Raw genomic sequence first — 20730 nt, 5'->3', positions numbered from 1 at the left:
GATATCAAGGAGGAGCTAGTAAAGGAAGAGGCGGTCTTTTCTGATCCCCACTCCCCTTGGATGATAAAACTGTAGCCCACCAGTATCCTCCTGGGGCAGAGCTTCCTTGCCTGCCTGCTTGCATCTCTCCTAAGCTTCTATCCTAATAAACCTATTTCTTGCCTATCACTTTGTCTGTCGCTGAATTCCTTCTGCTCAGAGGCATTAAGAACCTGAACGTCATTAAGTCCAGACATTGGGTGAATGCTAATTTAAAACGTGGGCTCTGGTCCCCAGCACCTAAGTGCAAGTCCCATTTTGTGTTCAGGCCCTTAATGCTGTCAGTTTCAATGTCACTGTCTAAACAATACCATTTGAATACACATGCACCCCTAACGTTTGCGCAGCAAACCCCGCAATGCTAGTTCCTTACAGGCATTATAAGAAACTTCCAAGAGCGACTTAATCTGCAAAGTAAAGGCAGCACGCATTGGGCGGAAAAAGCAGCGATTTTCCTTTTATTGAATGTGGCCAGAACTTACATGAGTTTGGATAGGAAGCACCCTAAAACAATTGCAGACAAGTTGCGCGACGCCAAGCACTTTCTGACTTCCGGCGTCCTCAGTTGCTAAGGGATACAGGAAACGCTCTTCCGGCTCCCTGGGTGCAAACCATAGAGTACCGGAAAAAGCGTGAGCAGAAGGGTTGGGAAAGGAAAGCTGCCTTGGTGTCTTTCGCGCTAAAATGACGACCTTAGTACTGGATAACGGAGCCTACAATGCAAAAATTGGTTACAGCCATGAAAATGTCTCGTAAGTGTACGGTTCCTCTGAGGGACAAGGCCTACAGACCTAATAAGTTACAGATGCTGCGCTTCATCGTGGGATGTCAGTAAACTCCCCTGCGAGGCCCTCATTCAGCCAGAGGGATGCCGTGGTTGGAGCCGGGCTGTTGGGATGCTTTGAAGTGGGACTTTGTTATTAATTTTGGGCCCCTGGGCCCCGGAAGTGGGTCGCGTGTTTTGTTTCATAACAGGAAATGGCTCAGGAAAATAGGCTTGTAGGGAAGCCGTTCCGGACATAGGGGGAGGGTTCCCTGCGCAAAGTTCATGAATTCATGAATCCTCAGGAATCATGGGCATTTTGTGTGTTTATGCATTTTCTTAGGGACACTGTTACAGCTTTTTTTTTTTTTTTTTTTTTGGCTTTTTAGGGACGCACCCATCTCCATGTGTGAGTTCCCAGGCATAAACCGCTGAGCGACACAGGGAACTCCGTTTTACGGCTTTCGTCCGCTCCTCAAAGGGTTCTATGAACTCCAAAAGTGTGAAAACCACTTAGTGGCTAGAGACTTTGAGGCTTTGTACTTAAGCCCTTCCAAGTGCTCTTTGGCTTGGCACTTGACTCAGTTAAGCAATACTATAGTGGCATTCGTGAAGTATATATGTTTGAGTAAATACTAAGCAAATGTAGGGAGTTCCTGTCTGTGGCTCAGCGGTTAATGAACCTGACTAGCATCCGTGAAGACATGGGTTTGATCCCTGGTGTTGCTCAGTGGGTTAAGGATCTGGCGTTTCGGTGAACTGTGTAGGTCTCAGGCACGGCTTGGATCCCGTGTTGTCGCTGTGGTATAGGCTGGCGGCTGCAGCTCCAATTCAACCCCTAGCCTGGGAACCCCCATATGCTGCAGGTGCGGCCCTAAAAAGACAAAAAGACAAAAAAAGACTAAGCAAATTGAAAGATGTGCTTTTATTCTGGCATATTCACAAGACACTTTTTCCCCTTCTTACCTCTTTTCATTTTTGAGAGAACAAACTGCATAGGAATGTAAATTGTTACGGTCTTATTTTGGCAATGTGTATCATTGTTCTTGTCTGCCAACAGCTATTCTCTTATTAGTTACCTGAGGAATAATTTATGAGTTCCTGATAAGAGTAGGTACAGAATTCTCTGTATCATTTTTTTTTTGGTCTTTTTTTTAGGGGCTCACCCGAGGCATATGGAAGTGCCCAGGCTATGGATAGAATCAGAGCTATAGCTGCTGGCCTACAGCCACAGCAACGCAGGATCCGAGCCACATCTGCAAGTACACCACAGGTCCCGGCAATGCCGGATCCTTAACCCACTGAGCGAGGCCGGGGATTGAACCCATGGCCTCATGGATACTAGTTTGGTTTGTTACTGCTGAGTCACTACAGGAACTCCCGGAATTCTCTGTATCATTTATAGACACTGTATGGTGACAAAAAAAGAGGAGGAAGCAAGCTAAATAATCAAGAATAGTAAATTAATTACAATTAAATTATAGCCATAAGATTGGCTACAGTGCAGGTTTTAAAAATCATGTCCTCAAAGACTAAACAGAGAGAAAATGACAATATAGTAAGTGAAATATCAGGTACAAAACATCTTTACAGTATCACCCCAATTAATAAAAGGATTTTGATGCTTTTAACTCAAAATAGTCCTCATGCTAAAGTGGCATGTTTTGGGGTGATAAACTCTGTCCCCCTTTCTTGTGTGTGTGTGTGTGTGTGTGTGTGTGTGTGTGTGTGTGTGTGTATACACAACCATACATGTGTACACATGTATGACTGATCATGGCTCTAGTTTGTCTTCCTAACCAGACTGTAAACTCATGGTGGGTAACAACTGTATTTAAAACTACTTCCTACTTGTGTACCCTATAGCATCTTACAGATTGAAAATCTTTGACTCATTGGAAACTTAATTTTCTGGTTAGAATGCTGAACTTGTTCCCCTCTCCCCTTTTTTTCTTATGTCTTTTTAGGGCCTGACCTGTGGCATATGAAAGTTTCCATGCTAGGGGTCAAATTGGAGCTGTAGCTGCTAGCCTACACCACAGCCGCAGCCACACAGGATCCTTACTTAACCCACGGAGCAAGGCCAGGAATTGAACCCACATCCTAGTGGATACTAGTCAGGTTTGTTACTGCTGAGCCACGATGGGAACTCCCTGCCCTTTTTTTTTTTTTAAACCAGGATGGTATTAAGAATTTTCCAGGGGAATTCCCGTCGTGGCGCAGTGGTTAACGAATCCGACTAGGAACCATGAGGTTGCGGGTTCGGTCCCTGCCCTTGCTCAGTGGGTTAACGATCCGGCGTTGCCGTGAGCTGTGGTGTAGGTTGCAGACGCGGCTCGGCTCGGGTCGGATCCCGCATTGCTGTGGCTCTGGCGTAGGCCGGTGGCTACAGCTCCGATTGGACCCCTAGCCTGGGAACCTCCATATGCCGCGGTAGCGGCCCAAGAAATAGCAACAACAACAACAACAACAACAAAAAAAAAAAAAAAAAAAAAAAGAATTCTCCAGGAGGAGGTCCTGTCATAGTGCAGCGGAAACGAATCCGACTAGGAACCCTGAGGCAATAGCTCTGATTAGACCCCCAGCTGGGAACCTCCATAAGTTTCAGATGCGGCCCTAGAAAAAGACAAATAAAATAAAATAAATAAATAAATAAAAATTTAAAAAAATAAAAAAAAAAGAATTCTCCAGGAACTTTACCTAAGCACCTTCTTCATACCTGTGCAGTAGCAGAACCAATACCCACCTATAAGGTTATCTTGAGGATTATTTGAGAAAGATAATGGGTCCAATATAGAACCTTGTATATACTAGAACCTTTACAAAAGATTATTATTTGAAGACAGAATGAGAAACACTGGTTTTGGTATTTTTTGACATCAAGGGTGGTGGTTAACTAAGTGCATTTTTAAGAACTAAGTATTTATTTATTTCTTTGTTTATAGAGTAATTCCTAACTGTCAGTTCAGATCAAAAACAGCACGCCTCAAAACTTTTACTGCTAACCAGATAGATGAAATAAAGGACCCTTCTGGACTCTTTTATATCCTTCCTTTTCAGAAGGTAATCCCACTGTATATCATCTCTAGCATTAAAGACCTAAATTTAAAGATAATTTGAAATGCCTATATAAGATTTTATATGTATGGAAATATTTTCATATGTTTTAGAAAAAGTTATTTGAAATTTATGATCTTGTTAAAACCAAAAATTGGATTTAAACTGCTGTTAAAAATAAATAATCATGATCAATTATCTACTATACTTGGAGATAAAAATAATAAATGACAATGATTTAGTTACTGACTGTTGGTACTGAATTTTACTTGTTTATGTTAAAGCTAAATGAAATGAACACATTAAAGAAAATAACCATAGAGAGGCATCTCTACATGTTGGTGTGTCTTTTTAACTCTTGACATTTTGGTTATTATTAATGTGTAATATTTTCAAGTTTTAAAATGATAGAAACATACCAGTATAATATATTTGAAATCCAAACAGCATTAGGCTGGTGAAAGTAACAATAAAGAGATAGGAATCAGTGATTTAGAATATGTTAATCGTATTTTTTTTTAATTGTTCGACTATTTTTGATAACTAAATTTATAAAACTTTTTTAGGGCTACTTGGTGAATTGGGATGTACAAAGACAAGTTTGGGATTACCTTTTTGGAAAAGAAATGTATCAGGTAACAAATTGGAGTATGTATTCAAATTTCTATTTCCATGTTTTATTCAAATGAAAAAGTAGAACTTAAATTTTAAGATTTATGACTTTTCACTGTGTTTCTTATATATGTATTTTTTGTTTGTTTGTTGTTTTCTCTTTTTAGGGCCGCACCTGCAGTATATGGAAGTTCCCAGGCTAGGAGTCTGAATTGGAGCTGCCAGTGCTGGTCTGTGCCACATCTGTGACCTATGCTGTAAACATAGCAATGCCAAATCTGAGCTGTGTCTGTGACCTACACTGCAGCTCACGGCAATGCCAGATCCTTTAACCCACTGAGTGAGACCAGGGATTGAACCCACTCCTCATGGATGCTAGTCAGATTCTTAACCCACTAAGCCACAACAGAAACTCCCATATATTTGTTATTTAATCTACTATCCTTAGCTTTGATGTTCCAAATAAGTGCAAGTGAATAGAATCTCCATTTTGAAGTGGAATTTGAGGTTGAGAAGAGATGTTTATATGAAACAAGATTAAAATTTTACTTCAGATTTCTTTTTCTTTTTTTTTTTTTTTTCTTTTTAGGGCCACACCTACAGCAATATGGAGGTTCCCAGGGTAGGGGTCCAATCAGAGCTACAGCTGCCAGCCTACACCACAGCCACAGCAACTCAGGATCCAAGCCATATCTGCCACCTACACCACAGCTTACCACAATGCCAGATCCTTAACCCACTGAGCAAGGCCAGGGATTGAACCCGCAACCTCATGGTTCCTAGTCAGATTCATTTGCACTGCTCCATGATGGGAACTTCTCTCACCTTTTAACTTAAAAAAAAAAAAAAAAAAAAAAACCCAGCTTCAGTGCTTTTAATTGTATCATTCGTTACTATAATTATATTTAAACAATTTGACCATGCCATTTTATGAATGCTACCATTAAGAGAGTTAAAATCAAATAATAGTTGAAGTGCATGAATTCTGCTTCTTCTTCTTCTTTTTTTTTTTTTTGTGCTTTTTAGGTGTGCACCTGTAGCATATGGAAGTTCCCAGGTTAGGGGTTGAATTGGAACTGCAGCTGCCAGCTTTGCCACAGCAACACGGGATCTGAGCCACATCTTCAACCTACACCAAAGCTCATGGCAATGCCAGATCCTTAACCCACTGAGCAAGGCCAGGGATCGAACCTTCATCCTCAGGGATAATAGTCGGCTTCATTACTGCTGAGACACAATGGGAGCTCCAAAGTGCATGAGTTCTGTAACCAGACTTCCAGGTTCAAATCCTAGGTATGTCACTAACTAGTTATATGGACCTTGGTAACTCATTCAACTCTTTCATGCCTTAGTTTGCTCACCTTTTAAAATAATAATAAGGAATTCCCATCGTGGTGCATTGGAAACAAATCTGACTAGTATCCATGAGCATGCAGGCTCAATCCCTGACCTTGCTCAGTGGGTTAAGGATCTGGCGTTGCCATGAGCTGTGGTGTAGATTGCAGACGTGGCTTGGATCTGGCATTGCTGTGGCTCTGGTGTTAACCTGTGGCTACAGCTCTGACTCAACCCCTAGCCTGGGAGCCTCCCTATGCCGTGGGTGTGGCCCTAAAATACAAAATAAATAAATGAAAATAAAATAAAAATACAATGTGTCTTGTAGGATTATTGTGAGGATTAAATAAGTTTTTTTATATGTGTAAAGCAAGTGTTTATAACTACAGAGTTATAAAACTTTGGGAATTTTTTTTTCCTTTCATAGGTTGATTTTTTAGACACTAATATTATTATCACAGAACCATATTTTAACTTCACTTCAATTCAAGAATCAATGAATGAAATCTTATTTGAAGAATACCAGTTCCAAGCAGTATTAAGAGTAAATGGTGAGGTAAAGTTTTGATTAAAATTTAAGTTTTGTGAATATGAATAAAGAAACACTTAAAATCTAAGACTATTGGGTGACATTCTTTTAGATTTGAAGGAAATAAAGTGTGGAATTTAAAGCTAGATGGGCCCTAGTTAAGTTTATTAAGGGCTAGAATTATATTACCTGACTGTACAAGGAAAATATTCACATATTTAGTTTGCAGAATTTAAGTCTGTATAAGCAGCAGTATACCATAGTGGTTAGGAGCATAAGCCGGAGGAGCCTGATCTCAACCAAGGGTGGTTTTGCTTCTTGAGACGTTTAGCAGTACCTGGAGACGTTTTTCATCACAGGCGGGAGGGTGCTACTGGCATCTAGTGGGTAGAAGACACAGAATGCTGCTTAACATCTACATTGCACAGTGAAGCCGCCAACAGAAGGAGTTATCTGGCCCCAAATGTCAGTAGTTCTGAAGCCGAGATACCCTGCTATAGAGTCACACTGTGTAGGTTTGAATCCTGGCTCTGTTAACTTTCTGATCATGTGACCTTGGGCACGTTATTTAATTTCTTTGTGCTGCTTCATCTGTAAAATGGGATTGTTGTGAGGATTAAAACACACACACTAATGGGGTTTAGAATAGTGCCCAGTTTGTAGTAAATGCTCAGTAAAATTATCTGCTACTAAAATAATTATTAAAAGCTATGTACTGGGGAGTTCCCGTCGTGGCTCAGTGGTTAGCGAATCCGACTAGGAACCATGAGGTTGCGGGTTCGGTCCCTGCCCTTGCTCGGTGGGTTAACGATCCGGCGTTGCCGTGAGCTGTGGTGTAGGTTGCAGACACGGCTCGGATCCCGAGTTGCTGTGGCTCTGGTGTAGGCTGGTAGCTACAGCTCTGATTCGACCCCTGGCCTGGGAACCTCCGTATGCCGCAGGAGCGGCCCAAGAAATAGCAAAAAGACAAAAAAAAAAAAAAAAAAAAAAAAAAAAAAAAAAAAAAAAAAGCTATGTACTGAATATTTACCTTTAAAAGTTGATCACATTTTTTTAGTCATATTTTCTACAAAAACGTGATGCTTTAATGTTTAAACCTTGCAAAGAGCTTGTGACAATTAGGAATATTATTTTAAATTAACATTTTCTTATAAATAAAGGAAAGTTTCTGTCTTTGTTCTTCCCTTACTTTGCTACCTTTCTTTATTTATTGCTTTAAATTAATTATACTTTAATTCAATGTGTTTATTTTTTCTCTATCTTTTTTTAATAGCTGGGGCTCTCAGTGCACATAGGTATTTCCGAGATAATCCTTCTGAATTATGCTGTATCATTGTAGATAGTGGATATTCCTTTACACATATAGTTCCTTATTGTAGAAGTAAAAAGAAAAAAGAAGCAATTATTCGGTGAGTTACACTGAATTTTCATGTTATTTCTTAGAATAAAACTGAATGAAATGTGTGCTAACTGAACCAAATCTGAATTCTCTCTTTTTAGAATAAATGTGGGAGGAAAACTCTTAACCAATCATCTAAAGGAGATCATATCTTACAGGTAATATTTAGTTTTGATTCTTTGGAAGGATGGTATGCTGGGGATGAGCTTTTTAAAGTAATTTAAAATTATTCCTTACTTTTACTTCTTAGTTCAGGTGGCAATCCTGTATTATTGCTTAAAAAATCTCTATCACATACAGAAATACTAATTGTGTTCAAGTTGAAAAGCTTTCTAGCATATGAAATAGTTAGTATCCACAAAAAAGGCATTTTCAAATTCCAGTTTAATACATTAATATTTTTTAATATTTCAAAGTTATAAATCTACATATATTTTATAAAAAAATTTTAAATATATGTAATGAAATAAGGGTCTAAAAGGAAAATAAATGTCTCGCCTTTCCATTTCTCTCTTACCAGTTTTACTCCATACAAAATATAATATTTGAACCGTGTTTATCTTTTATTCTTTTTTAATCTCTACAAGCCTTAATAATATATTGATATGTTTCTGGATTAGCCAGTATTAGCTGACTGTCTCCTATTAAAAGATGAAAAATGGAAATTCCTGTTGTGGCTCAGTGGTTAACAAACCTGACTAGCATCCATGCGGACGTGGGTTCAATCCCTGGCTTTGCTCAGTGGTTTAAGGATCCACTGTTGCCATTAGCTGTGTGCAGGTCACACATGTGGCTTGGATCCCTCGGTATTGCTGTGGCTGTGGCGTAGGCCGGCAGCTATAGCTCCAATTCAACTCCTAGCCTGGGAACCTCCATATGCTGTGGGTGCGGCCCTAAAAAGACAAAAGAGCAAAAAAAGAAAGAAAAGAAAAAGAAAAATTAATGTACTCAGTCATCTCCCAACTCTTCTCTTGCCTCCTAAATTTTATTATGCAATTTTTTTTTTCCTTTTTAGGGTTGTATCTGTGGCATATGGAAGTTCCCAGGCTAGGGGTTTGAATCAGAGCTGAAGTTCCCAGCCTATACCACAGCAACTCAGGATCTGAGCCACACTGTAGCTTGAAGCAATGCTCTATCCTTCATGCACTGAGCCATGTCAGGAATAAAACCTGCATCCTCATGGATACTAGTCAGGTTCTTAATTCATTGAGCCCCAAGGGGATCTCCCATTATGCTATTGTTATAAATTTTACTGTGTTTAAAAACATAAGGGAATTCCTGCTGTGGCACAACAGGATCGGTGACATCTCTGCAATGCCAGGATGCAGGTTCGATTCCCCACCCTCTGCAGTGGATTAAGGACCCAGTGTAGCCACAGCTATGGCTTAGAAATTTCCCTGGCCCAGAAATTTCCATATACCGCATGTGTGGCCATAAAGAAAATAATAATTCCTTCTTTTTTTTTTTTGCTTTTTAGGGCTGCACCTCAGGCATATGGAGGTTCCCAGGCTAGAGGTCAAATCAGAGCTGTAGCTGCTGGCCTATGCCACAGCCACAGTGATGCCAGATCCAAGCCACATTGTGGCCTACACCACAGCTTACGGCAACACTAGATCCTTAACCCACATGAGTGAAGCCAGGGATTGAACCTGCAACCTCATGGTTTCTAGTCACATTCCTTTCCGCTGCACAATTGCGGGAATTCCTAAAGCCTTACTTCTTAGTGCTGCTTTAAGTTGTTGACCTTATTACCTCTTTAGAGTTGAAGAGATTGTGTCCCAAAGAGATAAAATAACTTGGCTACTCAGTTGTCATTGAACCTGAGTCTCTGACTCCAAAGTCCATGTTTATAAGCACCCAAGTATCTTTCCTCCCTGACCTAAACTTTCAATATTTGGAACATTAAAATATAAATGAACATTAATAAAAATTTAAAAAAAAAAAGGAGTTCCCATCATGGCTCAGCAGTAACGAACCTGGCTAGTATCCATGAGGATGCAGGTTCAATCCCTTGCCTTGCTCAGTGGGTTCAATCCCTTGCCTTGCTCTGGCATTGCCATGACCTGTGGTGTAGGTCGCAGATGTGGCTTGGATCTGGCATTGCTGAGGCTGTGGCATAGGCTGGTGGCTACAGCTCCAATTCAGCCCCTAGCCTGGGAACTTCCATATGCCGCAGTGCAGCCCTAAAAAAGCAAAGATAAAATTAAATTTTAAAAAACCCCAAATATTAACACATAAATACATTTTGATAATCCCTCTGGTTGAAGTATGATACGGCATTAAGTCATATTTTTAAAGACTATGTAGGAGTTCCTTTTGTGGCTCAATGGTAACAAAACTGACTGGTATCCAGGAGGATGTGGGTTTGATTCCTGGCCTCACTCAGTGGTGAGTGAATCCGGCACTGCTGTGAGCTGTGGTGTAGGTCACAGACACCGTTAAGATCTGGCATTGCTGTGGCTGTGGTGTAGGCTGGCAGCTGCAGCTCTGATTAGACCCCTAGCCTGGGAACTTCCCTATGCCACGAGTGTGGCCCTAAAAAACAAAACAAAACAAAACAAAAAAAAGTATGTATATGTAATAGCATAAGTAAATGTTTATGAGATACACATATGTTTAGTCTAAAATATAAAAAGTAAACATGTATTATGTATCTATGTGCAGAGAAAAATATTCAGAGGAAATAGCCTCACATTTTAGCTGTTTTTAAAAACATCTTTATTTTCTACATTAAGCCTGTGTTTTCTTTGATTCACTCATCAAATATATATTAAGCATCTACTTTGTGCCAAGTGCTATGTGCAGCTAACAATACTTCTATAATTGGAAAAGAAAGGACAAGGAATTAAGACATTTTAGCATAATTCTATTCAGAATGGTTGGAAGAAAGAGTTTGCCCTTTAGTTAGATAATCCTTGCCACTTAAAATCTCCTTTCAGTCTCCTGCAAACTGGACTGTTTGCTCTCAGAGGGACAGTGTGGAGATTAAATAAGGTAATGGACTGAATATTCCATAAAGTCAAAGATATTGTACACATTCATGAATTTAATATTTTTTTAAAATCCATTGCTTGAAAATTTAATTCCAGAAAAAATTTTTAAATGCTAATTGTAAGTTATATTAAATTTTTTCCATTTCCAACTTTACCATTTTTATTTCCGTTTAGGCAATTACATGTTATGGATGAAACACATGTGATTAATCAAGTGAAAGAAGATGTGTGCTATGTGTCTCAGGATTTTTACAGAGACATGGATATTGCCAAGTATGTATAATGGTAACCTAAGAATTGGGAAGTTGATTCTTGAGTAATAGTACATATAGTTAAAATATTTCATAAATCATTATTTTTGTTTTTCAGGTTGAAAGGAGAAGAAAATACAGTCATGATAGACTATGTTTTGCCTGACTTTAGTACAATTAAAAAGGGCTTCTGTAAGGTAATTTAAAAAATGGTCGGTGATATTTCTTCAAGTGACCACCTCAGTCAGATTTGAAAAGCATCCAGTTGGGGTCGGTGGGATCTTACAGTTGTTGATAACTCCCTTCCTGCCTGGTAGCCATTTCTCCAGGCACCAGTATATGAACGATTAATAAATATCTCTACTAAAGTTATTTAGAAAAAGAACTCTCTGCCAAATGATAGTCCATGGGACAAATCTGGAGATAAACAGTATCCTTGCCTACATTATGGTTTACCCTTTTCTGCTTCGTTTAGTTTAAGTCCAGTTAGAAGTTGGTTATTTGCCTCTTGTGAATGTTACTGACAGAGCTGACACAGAGCAGAATTTTTTTCATGTTTGATCTGATATCAGATTGTGGTTGAAAAGGGCAAACTCCAGTGCACATTCAAAGTGTTGCAGAGTTTATCTTCGACGGCAGAGCAGAGTAATCTCTCCCTATTTGTTTTTTTTTTTTAATTTATTTTTAATTTTTATTTTATTTTATTTTTTTTTTTGTCTTTTTGCCTTTTCTAGGGCCGCTCCCATGGCATATGGAGGTTCCCAGGCTAGGGGTCGAATCGGAGCTGTAGCTGCCAGCCTACACCAGAGCCACAGCAACGCGGGATCCGAGCCGAATCTGCAACCTACACCACAGCTCACGGCAACACCAGGTCCTTAACCCACCGAGCAAGGGCAGGGACCGAACCCGCAACCTCATGGTTCCTAGTCAGATTTGTTAACCACTGCGCCACGATGGGAACTCCAATTTCTCCCTATCTTTGATCAGCTCAGGTAAACTATCAGTTCTGTGTTGGGGTAAATGCAAAGTTGGCCCTTCTAGTCACTGCTTGATAAGGACTGTTAGGAAGGTAAAAATCTTTGGTCAGAAATTTAAACACAAGGAGATATTTTCACAAGGAGACATTTATGGTAATGTTCATTGCAGAATACATTAAAAGAGTGAAAAACAGGGAGTTCCCATCCTGGCTCAGTGGTTAACGAACCCGACTAGGAACCATGAGGTTGCGGGTTCAATCCTTGGCCTCGCTCAGTGGGTTAAGGATCCGGCATTGCTGTGGCTCTGGCGTAGGCCGGCGGCTATAGCTCAGATTTGACTCCTAGCCTGGGAACCTCCATATGCCGTGGGTGTGGCCCTAAAAAGACAAAAAAAAAAAAAAAAAAAAAAAAGAGTGAAAAATAGGGGAGAGCCTAGATAGTCACTAATGGGAGAAGAATGGATGAATTTTGATGTATTCATATTCTAAAACAAGCAGTGAGAATGATGTAGAGCTACATGCTCATCATGGATAAATCTCAGAAATGTGTTTCTGTCTAAAACATTTAAAACATGATGTCTAAAAGCAAGCTTTAGTAGAATATATATTACTTCAGGCTAAGAATAATTATTTATGTTTAAAACTGTTTAAATATGGAGTTTCCGTTGTGGCGCAGTGGTTAACGAATCCGATTAGGAACCATGAGGTTGTGGGTTCGATCCCTGGCCTCGCTCGGTGGGTTAAGGACCCGGTGTTGCCGTGAGCTGTGGTGTAGGTTGCAGATTCGGCTCGGATCCCGCGTTGCTGTGGCTCTGGTGTAGGCCGGCAGCTACAGCTCCAATTCAACCCCTAACCTGGGAATCTCCATATGCCAAGGGAGCGGCCCAAGAAATGACAAAACGACACACACACAAAATAAATAAATAAAAATAAAACTGTTTAAATATGAAGTAAAAGTATAGAACTATGTGTGTGAATGCTAATACCAGATTTAAAAGGGGAGTGTTATCTGTGAAGTTCCATTAAACTGGCTGATGGATACATGGGTTTTATATGGTTTTCTATACTTTTTTATATGTCTGAAATTAAAAATTTTTTTTGTCAGATTTTTAAGGTGAAATATGTATCAGATTTCAGAGAAGTCTACTTGAGGCCTTATAAAATTGAAATCATCCTGTGCTATTCTTAGAAACAGACACTTCTAGAAGGACAAAGGCTATCTTTCAAAATGCTTTTTTATACTTAGATAAAGGATTGCGAGATTCTCTGTTATAGGAGGAAAATTGCATCTATGAGTCAAATGAAGTGAATGGAACTGTCTAGAAGAGCTAGTGATTTCTTAGTAAAATTGAGAGGGACCATTGTTTTTTCTTTTCTTTTTTTCTTTTTCAGCCAGTTTTGCCAGTTTTGGCATTTGGCCAGGGATCAAGTCTAGTCACAGCTGTGACCTCTGCCACAGCTGCGGCAACACTGGTTCCTTAACCCACTGGACTGGGCTGAGGATTGAACCTGTGCTGCCGTAGAGAAAACACTGGGTCCTTAACCTGCTGTGCCACAGTGGGACCTCCTAGAGAGAGCATTATTTTAATAATGTGGCATGTTGTAGAAGGAGATTATCTTCTCTGGCCTCTTCAGGAGTACAGCTCAGAGAGTAAGTGGGTTAGAAAACAACGAAAGAATTTCAGTGAAGTCCATGTATTTGCATAAATCATTTGGAAACTGATTTTTGAGTAGAGATTGAGTAAGTAATAAATTTAGTGATGTAGGCTTTTTGCTCAAGGGAAGGGGGAAGTCTTAATAGAATAAAAACCATAGTATTCAATGAACATCTAAGGCAAGAGAGTGACAGTAGATAGAGGTAGAGACATGAGATAAAGTACTTTTTATTTAGAGTATGTTCTTTGTTCTTTAGAAATGAATCAGTATGGACTATGATGTTCCTTCCATCTATTCTCCTTTTCTTTCTTTCTGTTTTAAAATGTGTGGAATAAAGCCAGATCATCTTTTGGGGAATAGCTGTATTAGAGTCAATAGTTATTTATCTGTGTGGTTTAGGCAACAGGAGAGAAGACCACATTTTTCTAAATTTTGAGAGTCCTTAAACTTCTAAGAACATGGTTAATATAATAGTATTACATATTACTAAATGTTATGAGTCCTGTGAGCTGGATAATGTAGCTTAAATTTTTTAATCTTATTTTTATTTAAGCCAAGGGAAGAAATGGTGTTAAGTGGAAAATACAAATCTGGGGAACAAATTCTTCGTCTGGCCAATGAGAGATTTGCTGTTCCAGAAATACTCTTTAATCCTTCCGATATAGGCATTCAAGAAATGGGAATTCCAGAAGCTATTGTCTATTCAATTCAGAACTTACCTGAAGGTACATAAATAACATAATGAGGAACAGTGATTTTTTTTTTTTTGGAACAGTGATATTTTAAAAAAGTCATAAGCTCAGTGAACCCTGAAGAAGTCATCTGTTTCTTCTAAATGATTTAAACAAATAGCTATTTTATTTGCAGAGATTTTCAGATCCAATAATGCACTTGAATAATTCTTAATTGGCTCTAGATTATAAATTTGATTTAGGGAAAGTAATTATAGCCTGTTTAAATTTGAAGAAATTCATTTCTCTGTGAGTATTAAATTCTATATCCGTTTTAGAAAAGCTTAAATTTAAGCCAAATTTGCACACAATAGAAATTTAAAATTTAACAATTTAGTGGTTTTCAGCTGTTGATGAGACTGCTTTATTCTTTCTGTTATATTTGGATTAATGTTACAGAAGTTAATTTTAATGAGATTGAAGTATGGTGTTTCACAATTACGTCTAGGTTCTCGTGATGCATGACTTCACTAAAAAGTGTTCTAGGGAGTTCCCATTGTGGTTCAGCAGGTTAGGAACCCGACTAGTATCCATGAAGATGTGGGTTTGATCCCAGGCTTTGCTCAATGTGTTAAGGATCTGGCCTTGCTGCAAGGTGTGGTGTAGGTTGCAGATGCGGCTCAGATAGGGCATTGCTGTGGTATAGATGGCAGCTGCAGCTCCGATTTGACCTCTAGTCCGGGAACTTCCATATGCCGCAGGTGTGGCCTCCCAAAAAATAATGTTCTAGAGTTTTGGAGTATTTTTTATCTTGAAATTGTCTTCCTAGTTCATAAACATCAGTCTAGGCATTGGAGAAAATCTGGCACATGCAATGTCCTCTCCTCCCATTTAAAAGAAAAAAAAGAGAGAAGAAAGTCGAATAATGCCATCACCTTAATATAGTTATTTCACAACTTTTTTCATATATTTTGTATTGATTTTACATTTTATATAAAGTTACCATCATGAAGTATACATTTTGTACTACGTTGCTTTAATGCCATGCCATGAGACTTAGTGTTAATATTGTAGAACTCTGTCCTTGTTTTGTGCACAGAAGCATTAAGTGGGATGGCCAGTACCTATCAATTCCTAATGAATTAACCAGTGGTGCTTAGTAGAATTTTTTGTTTTTTGTTTTTCTTTTTCTTTTTCGGCTGCACCTGCAGCATATAGACATTCCCAGGCCAGGGGTTGAATCAGAGCTGCAGCTGGGGACTATGCCACAGCCATGGCAACATCACATCTGAGCTGCATCTGCAGTGTATGCCACAGCTTGTGGCAGTGCCAAATTCTTAACCCTCCGAGTGAGGCCAGGGATTGAATCCGAATCCTCACAGAGACCATGTCGGGTCCTTAACCTGCTGAACCACAACAGGAACCCTGTTAATAGCGTTTCATTTATTTATTTATTTATTTATTTATTTATTTACTTATTTACTTATGCATGCATGCATGCATGCATGCTTCTTAGGGCTGCACCTATGGCATATAGAAATTCCCAGGATAGGGGTCAAGTCGGAGCTGCAGCTGCTGGCCTACACCACGGCCACAGCAATGTGGGTTCCAAACCACGGCAACCCCGATTCTTGACCCACTAGCAAGGCCAGGGATCGAACCTATGTCCTCATGGATGCTAATCAAATTCGTTTTGAGCCATAAAGGGAACTCCCAGTGTGTTTTCATGCTGGCAAACCATACAGCACTTAATGTTTGCTATCGTGTAACTTTAATGAGTGTAGAACATAAGACCTATTCTTTAAGTATTGTTATAGATTGGGTATTTTTCATTCTTAGTTGTTAAGTATTGTACGATAAATAGGTGTGTCTCAGTGAGATAACATGTAAACTTGGACTCTCAAAAAATGTCATGAAGGATCTCTTTTTCATCTTTACGCTAGATAATAATTTCCACTACATAAAGACCTCTTCCATTCTAGGGAAGAACAGTTTTAATTTTCTGATGTCTACTACTAGAATTGTATTCATTTATGAATTGCTTAAAGTATATCTATGATAAGTTGCTAGTAGTTCAACCCCCTCACCTTAGCCCCTTTCTTTTAAAAACCTATCATATATTTCATATTTCATGTGTTTGTTTATAGTATAAATGACCACCTCATTGTAAAATCTTAGACATTATAAATTATAATTTGTATGGTTTTAAAAAACTCTATGGTTTCCCAACCCATAACTATAATCCCTAATTGCTTTTACCTAAGCCCTTAACCCCATTTCTCTAGAAAGATAAGTAAACTGATTTTCTAATGCCCTGTTTCTTTCCCCTTTTTTCTCTTTTAAAGAAATGCAGCCGCATTTTTTTAAGAACATTGTTTTGACAGGAGGAAATACTCTTTTCCCAGGATTTAGGGATCGGGTTTACTCCGAAGTTCGGTGTCTCACTCCAACAGATTATGATGTTTCTGTTGTGCTGCCTGAAAAGTGAGTGTTAACTTTAATAGATACAAGTCATGGGAGTTAGTTTGTAGATAAAGAGGTCCATAGGCAGACTTGAGTTTAAAGCCTGGTTCTACTATGTTGGCAGGTTTATTTCACGTTTGGGATGTTCATTTTTCTTTTCGCAGAAGAAAAAATAAAATGATACGCCTTATATTTCAGTGGATTAAAGGGGATGAGGTATATGAAGTACCAACCATAATAGCTGGTATGTAATGGGTGCTCAGTTATTGTAGGATCACTTCCTTATAGTGAATCAGTCCTCATTCCTAAAAGATTTTTATAGGCAAAGCAATTAGGTTATTTTCTGTTCAGTTTATCTGAGGTGTGTCATTTCTTGAAAGTTTCTATCAGGAATAATAATTTAAGGATTTAACCATTAAGATAAGTTATGTCAACTGATAAGTTGTTTTGGAATGTTTTAAAATAATTTAAAATATTTAAAATAAATTTTATATTTAAGTAGTCTTTCTTTTTTAAATTCAGAACCACTTTATATGTATCCCACTTATCCTGTTTTGTGAAATAAAGCAGATAATTAAGGTAGAATTTTAGAGCTGTTTAGAATGGCTTACAGATCATCCTGTTCTGCATACTTACTTTGTAAATAAACAAGGGTTCGTGGATTGGTAAAGGCCTTATGGTAAGTTAGTAGCAGTAACCAGACTAAGATCCAGTTCTCTTTACCTAGAGGCAGGAGTTCTCACCAAATCTATGTCTAAATAATTCCCCCTCCCTGTCCCACTGTTTTAAATATCACAATTGCAAATAAGACTCTACATACTTGACTTTTAATTTTAGAGTTTCATTTTGAAGCTAAAGAAGAATTTTTCAAAATCAGTAGCAGTTAATAAAAGGCCCTTATCTGATCACTTAATGTAATAGCTATCAGATAAAAGAATAGACAACCAGGAGTTCCCATCACGGCTCAGTGGTTAACAAATCCGACTCGTATCCATGAGGATGCAGTTTTGATCCCTGGCCTCGCTCAGTGGGTTAAGGATCGGGCATTGCTGGGAGTTGTGGTGTAGGTCGCAGATGCAGTGCTGTGGTGTAGCCCTGTGGCTGCAGCTCCAATTCAAGTCTAGCCCGGGAACCTCCATATGTCACAGGTACTGCCCTAAAAAGACAAAAAAAAAAAAAAAAGAAAGAAAAAGAATGAACAATCATTAGATATTAGAAAGATTTGGAAGTTCCCAGAATAGGGATTGAGTATGAGCCACAGCTGTGGATTGGGTCCTGCAGCTGCTGGCCTATGCCATAGCCACAGCAACAGCAACGCAGGATTTGAGTCACATCTGTCACTATGTCAGGTTCTTAACCTGCTGAGACACAACAGGAACTCCTGCAGTTGGATTTTTAACCCACTGTGCCATGGCAGGAACTCCCTTGGAGTGATTTTTATTAACATTAATGTTCACATACGCTTTAGAATATGAAGCACATTGGATTTGTATCCTGCATTTATTTATTCACTTATTTTGCTTTTTAGGCCTGTACTCGAGGCCTATGGAACTTCCTGGGCTAGGGGTTGAATTGGAGCTACAGCTGCTGGCCTACACCACAGCCACAGCAACACAGGATCCAAGCTGCTTCTGCAAACTACACCACAGCTCAGGGCAACACCAGATCCCCAACCCACTGAGTGAGGCCAAGGATCATACCTGCATCTTGATGGATAGTAGTCGTATTTCTGCTGCACCACAATGGAAACTCCCCAGTCCTGCATTTTAAATGAAACTCATCTATACATTACAAGCTGAAGGATCTACAGAAATTTTTATTCTTTTATTCATCAAATCCTTATGGCATATAATATAGATTATTGATATAGATATGGACCTCGTTTTTTTAAGGTTAGGAAATGCAGTAAATACAATAAGGAAAACAATAACTTTTTTTTGGTCTTTTTAGTGCCACACCTGCGGCATATGGAGGTTCCCAGGCTAGGGGTTGAATCAGAGCTGTAGCCGCTGGCCACAGCCATAGCCACAGCAATGCCAGATCTAAGCTGCTTCCACAACCTACACCACAGCTCACAGCAATGCCGCATCCTTAACCCACTGAGTGAGGTCAGGGGTTGAACCCGCAACCTCATGGTTCCTAGTCAGAGTCATTTCCGCTGAGCCACGATGGGAACTCCAACAATAATGTTTTACCATTTTTCAGATTTAAAATTGAATTGAGGCAGAGGAACAGTAGAAGTAGAATTACACTTAAGTATAACCTTGGTTGTACATAAAATTAAACTAGAAAAGTTTGATGTGCTCTAATTTTACTTACTTGTGTCCTACCATGTAATGGTTTATCATGCACTGTGTTTTCTAAATGTATCATTTATTAGAGGCAACAAAATATAGGAGCAAAAGCACAGACTCTCTGAAAATAGTTTTGGGTAAAATCCTAGTTTTTGTTTTAATCTCTCTGAACCTCATCTTCCAAATCTATAAAATAGGAGTTATAACATTGGTTGCTTTGTGAATTGATGAGATGACATACCTTTGCTATGTACAGAAGTCAGACTCAGTTGTTATGGAGTTTTTATGCATATTTTATCTTTTGCTTGTGTTCTTGTTTTTTTATTAGAAGATCCAAAAATTCAGGACACAGGAAAAAAAAAAATGAAAAGAACACATACTTGTAGTGGTGACTGAGTTTCCTTTCTTTCCGAGTTTGCTTTACTCCTCTGAAGTTTATGCTTATTTTCACACTTGAAATAATTTTCTGTTAAATCAGGTTGGGTAGAGATCACCATGTTTTCGTTCTAATTAATGTTTCTGGCGTTTCAGTTCTGTAAAATCACTGGGGTTCATTTATTTTGGCTTTATTTTTAGCCCTATTACTTATGCCTGGGAAGGTGGGAAATTGATATCAGAGAATGACGATTTTGAAGATATGGTGGTAACAAGAGAAGATTACGAAGAAAATGGACATAGCGTCTGTGAAGAGAAATTTGACATTTAAGAAATGTTTCTGAAGGTTTTTGACTGATTGTGACAAAGGCTTAATTTCAGTGTTCTAAAGAAAGTTAAGGAAGCTGTGTTACCTTTCATCTTAAAGTCTTGAACTTATGTAAATACTTTGATCCATATCTAATTTTCAAAGGATTCTGAGTTAAGTAAACTGTAACTCAGCCCAGATTTTCCTTTAGGAACTAGACTTACTGTAACAATGCTTAGGCTGTTTCTGAGAGTAAGTTATCTTTCATTAGAAGATGAAAGAGTGAGCACATTTTAAGTTTAATTCTTCATAGCTAAAAGCACCCAACTTAAGTGTTTCACTGGTCAGTTTTCGTTAGAAGGTAGTTTTGTGTGACTGAGTAGGAATTGGTCACAATGTTTTCAGGCTGATAGGAGTCTCTCTTTTAGAATTAAGTATTTTATTTTAAAATTGTCATTTTTATTTATATCTGCTAAAGTTGGAAAAACTAATTGTGCGTTTAATGTTTATCTTCTACTTAGTATAAGTTTAAAAGGATGGCGATTAAAGCCAACTTTATTAAAGTGTTTTTGGTCACTACTCTGTTGCAGACATGTATTGTTTCTCGAAAGTACTGTACCATTTTTTAGGATGTAATTCTTGTGTCATTAGGCTCATGAGTCAGACTCCCATCGGTCTCTTTCCCCTAGCTAGGATCTTGGCCTGCCCCGTGGCTTCGGGAACTTTGACAGCCCTACTAAGATAGCCTAGAGTGCAAGAAGGTAGTTTCACAAAGGAGAATTAAGGTGAAGTGATAGATGCTACCTAGGGAGGGTGAAAGAGCTGTCCACTACAATTATATTTGGACTATATGGACAGTCTCCAACTTACAGTGGTTTGACTTACTGATTTTTTGACTTTACAGTGGTGCAAAAGCAGTATGCTTCAAATTTTGAATTTTGAGCTTTTTCCCAGACAATATGTGGTATGTCATTCCCTGATGATGCTGGGCAGCAGCAGTAAGCCTCAGC

General features: G+C 38.7%; 1 protein-coding gene across 3 annotated transcripts; it reads left to right on the top strand.

Moving 5' to 3' along the window:
- ACTR6 (ARP6 actin related protein 6 homolog) lies at positions 638-20299 on the top strand. 3 transcript variants are annotated; one of them, XM_003355672.4, is made up of 11 exons: positions 638-791; positions 3748-3865; positions 4426-4494; positions 6234-6357; positions 7609-7744; positions 7836-7892; positions 10902-11000; positions 11097-11175; positions 14164-14335; positions 16627-16765; positions 19615-20299. In XM_003355672.4, the coding sequence occupies exons 1-11, from the start codon at positions 724-726 to the stop codon at positions 19742-19744; spliced, it is 1191 nt and encodes a 396-aa protein (XP_003355720.1). In that variant the 5' UTR covers positions 638-723; the 3' UTR covers positions 19745-20299. The 3 variants fall into 3 exon arrangements, with proteins under 3 accessions (XP_003355720.1, XP_005664269.1, XP_013853491.1); XM_005664212.3 differs by having other exon boundaries at positions 639-791; positions 16687-16765; XM_013998037.2 differs by lacking the exon at positions 6234-6357 and having other exon boundaries at positions 639-791; positions 4426-4507.

This window comes from Sus scrofa, chromosome 5, assembly GCF_000003025.6.
Source record: "Sus scrofa isolate TJ Tabasco breed Duroc chromosome 5, Sscrofa11.1, whole genome shotgun sequence".
NCBI lineage: Eukaryota > Metazoa > Chordata > Mammalia > Artiodactyla > Suidae > Sus > Sus scrofa.
Note: the sequence above shows the minus strand (reverse complement) of the source record. Positions and strands in the feature narration are given on the sequence as shown.

Bases quoted from the DNA above. Each gene is read 5' to 3' on its own strand.
- ACTR6 (XM_003355672.4), top strand. From the start codon at position 724: ATGACGACCTTAGTACTGGATAACGGAGCCTACAATGCAAAAATTGGT. The intron at 7,893-10,901 runs GTAATATTTAGT...ATTTCCGTTTAG, and splicing joins AAGGAGATCATATCTTACAG to GCAATTACATGTTATGGATG. The intron at 11,176-14,163 runs GTAATTTAAAAA...TTTTTATTTAAG, and splicing joins TTAAAAAGGGCTTCTGTAAG to CCAAGGGAAGAAATGGTGTT.